At 39.1% G+C, this 5,877-nt stretch overlaps 1 protein-coding gene across 1 annotated transcript; it reads left to right on the forward strand.

The window, feature by feature from the left end:
- Positions 1–3,443: 3,443 nt before the first annotated feature.
- On the forward strand, positions 3,444–5,586 carry LOC124270807 (probable serine/threonine-protein kinase clkA). The gene is made up of 2 exons (XM_046705849.1): positions 3,444–3,449; positions 4,624–5,586. Exons 1-2 carry the CDS (start codon positions 3,444–3,446, stop codon positions 5,584–5,586), a joined length of 969 nt encoding a protein of 322 aa, XP_046561805.1.
- The last annotated feature ends 291 nt before the right edge of the window (positions 5,587–5,877 follow it).

Below are 5,877 nucleotides of genomic sequence, written 5' to 3' on the forward strand. Positions count from 1 at the left end.
AATGGAGAATATGTCTCAAAAGATTAATAGAAATAACATTAGTGTTTGAGTGTATTTTGTGTCATGTTTGAAAGTGGGGTAGTGTGAAAGAATTGGCTCGTCAATATGAAAGCCCTCGATTTCCTACATGATATAATGTGTTCAGCTCAAATCTCTAATCACCCTATTCTTAAAGACTGCAATTTTGTTTCCGTAATTTTATCTCGACCCTCGGCTACGTCAACCAGGCAATATATGAAAAACACTTCCACTTCATGGTTATATCCTAGACATCCTTTTTAGATACTCTAGACAAACATACATCTAATCATATTATAGTATGACAAGAAATTATTTAGAATTTTAGGAATATGTTTAATTGGATTTCTAGTATAAACAACCTTGACCAGCCATCAGGTCCGTTAATCCTTTATCATTAGTTTGTGAAGAGTTATCCCCCTTTGTTTACTTGCTAGCAGACGACATTTTCAGTAATCCGCAGTATGGATGATTTAGAGAAGAGGAAGTTGATTTTAGAGTATTATAACAAGGACATCAGATCAGCTAAAGTGATTTCAAGTAGAACAGGCATCCCTTTATCCACTGTTTATCGTGTTTTGAAAAATATTGCAAATGGATATGGCACTGAGCACCAGGGAGGCGCAAGTAGGCCCAGAAAATTGACAGTCGGTGACAGGAGGCGGCTTGGTATTCTTGTTTCTAAAACAAACGAAGGAGTTTAGAAAACTTAAGGCTGGATATGATTGATAAAGGAACTGTGGCTGTCTGTAAGGAGACAATTAGAAGTGAGCTGCATGCAATGAGTTGGCAGAAAAGTCGAGGAATTCCATCACCGATCATGAAACCTGAACAAAAGGAGCGAAGGTTGAACTGGTGCTTACAGCATAGAAATTTTAACTGGGACAATGTGATTTTCTCAGATGAAAGTTCTGTGTGGCTGTTTCCTAATACACTGAAATTCTGGAACAAACAAACTGAAAAACCTTTGTATCAGCGCCCAAAGTACAGTTCGAAATTTAACGTGTGGGGTGGCATATCTGTGTTACGGGCAACGCCCCTCTGTGTATTTGAAGGGAATATGAACAGTGAGCGGTACATATATTCTCGAGGAACATTTACTTCCATCTGCTCGCGTGTTCTGTGGAAATGTTTGGATTTTCCAGCAGGACAACGACCCAAAACATCGTTCAAAGCATTAACAGGCCTGGTTTCGGACCCAAAATATGACATTATTAGATTGGCCGAGCTATAACCCTGACCTAAATCCAATAGAAAATGTTTGGGGACTTATGAAGGAAAGTGTCAATAAGAAAAATCTGACAAATATTGCTGAAATGAAAGAAGAGGTGGTCCGATATTGGGACAGCATGGACCACGACTTTCTAACTTCTTTGATAAGTGGTATGCCCCGCCGCATTGAAGCCTGCATTGCTGCCCATGGTGACTTGACTACATACTAACTGTTCACCTGTCTTTGAATCTGGAGTTATGTTCTGCTAATATTCACATTTAATACGGGAGTAATGAGTGAAAAAAAATAAAAAATTACAATCTATAAATTCTCAATAATTTCTGGTTGTACTGTACATATTTCGGTTTCATTGCACACGTGTCCGGAAATATTGCATACAGTATAGACAATCGTATCCAGATGAAGTTTACAGTTGATGATAACAGCGTGCTATCTGAGGAAACACAATTAAAACAGAAATTGCATACCCGGACAGTGAACAAGCTGGTTGTACACGAAGTGTGAAAACCCGAAGAATGTCACATCTATGTTAACTTTCCACGGAGTTCATTGTCTGATAGAAACCTCGATAAGTACACCAACTAACAATTCCCCTCAAATCTCCCTCTCAACCCTCCCCCATCAAACGTGGCTACTCATTCCTATGTCCAGGCACACACGCATACACGTGTACATGTACGTACACGCATACATGGATACACGCATACACGTGTACACATAGATACACTGATACACGCATACACGTGTACACATACATACACTGATACACGTGTACACAGACATACACGCATACACTCATACACATACATGCACGAATACACTGATACACGCATACACGTGTACACATACATACACGCATACACTCATACATGACATACATACATACATGACATACATACATACATGACATACATACATACATACACACACACACACACACATACATACACACACACACACACACACACACACACACATACTTACATACATACATACATACATACATACATACATACATACATACATACATACATACATACATACATACATACATACATACATACATACATACATACATACATACATACATACATACATACATACATACATACATACATACATACATACATGCATGCATACATACATACATACATACATACATACATACATACATACATACATACATACTGTTAGGTATTATTCATTTATGAAACCTATCTCAATGCTGTATTCTGGAAATGAGAACCTTGCTTCTTATGCATTTCAGTGTTTGATAATTCAACCATAGCATTTCGGTTTGTATTTCTTGATTCAAATGTCATACAAGTCGTAATCATATTTTGTCATATTTGATACAGAATCCATCTCTAATTTTATCTGCAATCCATTTTTTCGTCAATTTATTCTCATCTGTCTGCTCGATGTTCAACATTACGCCATTCCAGTGTGAATGTATACATATTCATATTTTATCGTGATGATCTGGGTAATTCAGTTTCATTGATAAAAGAATCTTGTTTTGATATTCTCTCGAAAGAAATGGTACTCGTTAAGCTGAAATTTACTTTTACACCGGTATACCATTCTCATGCCTCTTGAAATTAGTAGTTTACCGTCTAACTGCAAGTCAAGGCTTTCAAGTTCATTCAACTATAATTTATGACGAAGGACCAAGAAAGGGAAGAACTTTAATTCCCATATACATATTTATGTGTATAGAGTCATGCTGGGCTTATTTGACATTGGGCAATGGATTCATTACATTTTTCTCCAGCCCTATCGGTTACTAAGCTATAGTAAAGTAAAATTAAATTTAACCTTTAAACCTACTATAGGGGTGATCGCGTAAAATAAAACCGTAATATTCTATTCTGCAGGGTCCTCATAAACTACTACCCTTAGGGATATTTCAGTACTATTAATTAGCGACCTGCGATGTCGGTTTATCTGATGGTTAACTATAAATATTTATCACCTTAACGTTGTGAGACTCTTAGATATGTGTTGCTGTGGTGATCGCTGTGGTTAGATTATCTTAATGTGTGACAACAATCAGCCTCCCATAGACCACCTCCCGAGGATGGGGGTGAGGAGAGTCACGTGGGGCTGCACATAGGGGACAGGAGTGATCCACGGTGTGTATAAATGTCCCTCACTTCAACCCTTGTCACATCAACCTCAGCATCACAGGATGAAGGTAAGCCGACCACCATCAGTGTCCTAATTCTCTCTGCTTTTAGTTTTTAGTTTATATAGGTATCAGAATAATATTAAGTCTTGAAATCTCAGATTGACAATAACTTCCAAAACGTTCTTCTTTCTGGTGGAATAAAATCCCCCCTATTCCATTCAACAAATGTTTTAATGGTATTGGATCGAAAAAACACACAAATAATGTACCTCACAGTACGTTTCTGATTCCGTATTTTCAACTCACATAATATTTTAGGAATTTCTTGATACACGCCTTCAGGTGATATTTGCTATACCTTTGCATGTCTTACTCTGGGGCAAGAGGTGTTCACCTAATTGAGAAACCCGTGATACGTGTATATTCGGAATCTTACAACGGACTCTTTCGGCGATGTTGTAAAATGTCTTCTTGTTCTGAAACGATTTCATGGGTTTGGTTTAAAACGACAATTGGATATGGGATTATTTTGGGAAACTTACAAGCAGTGTTACATATTTCGTTTTCATATACTAGTATTCGTATTTTTACCTCATAGTCACGTGACCAGATACTGTCAACATAACATTGTCCTCCTAATCTACCCTCAAAACTATCAACTGAATTTCAATAATAAATGTTGATACATCAGCGATGAAATATTGAACAGAACACAACCATAATAAAATGCTTTTAGTTATTTAGGCACTCAGCAATATTCCAGCTATATGGCGAGCATCCAATCATTACACCATCTAATTGACACATATAAAGTATCAAATCATGCCAAATTCTCTGAAATGATATGTATGCAATTCCTTCAAAATGTCATCCAATTAAGTTGACAGGCATATATTTACATCCCCGTGTTCAATGAGGTGGGTAAAACATACCGCCGTTATTTAAAGAAATCGTGTACTGGATTTGCATAAAGATGTTTCTTTATGTTTCAGTTAGTGTCTTGGTTGTTTCCAATATTGACAAAACTGTAAGATTTACGTCCAAATTGACATTTTACAACCAGTATTGTCTCATGTTAACAAACTTCCTCAATTGTCTTAAGATTGCCATGACAACGATGCATTAGTCTCCATATGTCGTAGACTTTATTACATTATCTGATCTTATTGAAAGGACTTTAATACTGAAATGCAGGTTCCCGTGGGACGATGTTAACTGTAATGCTTCATTGTCTTCTCAGATTGTCGTCGTGCTTACTGCCCTTTGTGCCACCACCCTCGGTGAGATCCCACTCCTTGGATTCGGTGGATTCGGTGGCTTTGGTTCTCTCAATCTTGGACTCGGTCATATCGGCGTCAAGAAAATCGATCCTCTTTCCGACGCAGGCCATGGTTTCGGCCACGACAGCTACAAACCAACGGGCTACGACAAGGCAAGTTCTTTCAATGGTGGTTACAAGCCAAAGAACAGCTATAAACCCAGTTATAATGGTGGTTACAAACCCCAAATCCATGCTAGCTACAAGCCCAGCGGCTACAAGAACCAGGGGTATGGTAGTGACAACGACTACAAACCTCAGAGCTACAACCATGGTTACAAAGGTGAGGGATATAACAACGACCACAAGCCAAGTAGCTACAACAACTACGACTATAAGCCCCAGGGGTACAACAACGACCACAAGCCAAGCAGCTACAATAGCTACGATTACAAGCCTCAGGGATACAACAACGACCACAAGCCTACCAGCTACAACAACTACGATTACAAGCCCCAGGGATACAACACCGACCACAAGCCAAGCAGCTACAACAACTACGATTACAAGCCCCAGGGATACAACACCGACCACAAGCCAAGCAGCTACACTTACGATTACAAGCCCCAGGGGTACAACAATGTCCACAAGCCTAGCAGCTACAAGAACTACGATTATAAACCTCAAGGGTACAACAACGACCACAAGCCTAGCAGCTACAACAGCCATGATTACAAGCCCCAGGGGTACAACAATGTCCACAAGCCTAGCAGCTACAACAACTACGATCACAAGCCCCAGAGGTACAACAATGTCCACAAGCCAAGCAGCTACAACTATAAGCCCCAAACCTACAACGGGGGTTACAAACCCAACAGCTACAACAACCACTTGGGCTACAACGCTAAGCTCCACAACGTCCACCCCGTGGTTGGATACCTGTGAATTAATCGTTCTCTTTCAGTTCGGAATGATGAATCTCAAACAACTGTTTAAACACGCTCTTGGGTCTGTGTGTGAGGAAAGGCCCACAGCCGAGTACAACATATATACATGCAGTAGTGCAAAACATGATGGTGGTACAGGCAGTTTCTAAAGAATGGCAAGTGTTGTATTCCTAGCAACATATCCTTTATATCTGTTCATGATTTTCTGGTACGTTATCTCTTTCTCTGAATTCTGTTTTTATACTACTTTAGGCTGGTCAACAAACCGGTGTGTAACTATGATGTTTTG

This window comes from Haliotis rubra, unplaced genomic scaffold (assembly GCF_003918875.1).
Source record: "Haliotis rubra isolate DU_JTF1 unplaced genomic scaffold, ASM391887v1 Scf155, whole genome shotgun sequence".
NCBI classification, from domain to species: Eukaryota; Metazoa; Mollusca; class Gastropoda; order Lepetellida; family Haliotidae; genus Haliotis; species Haliotis rubra.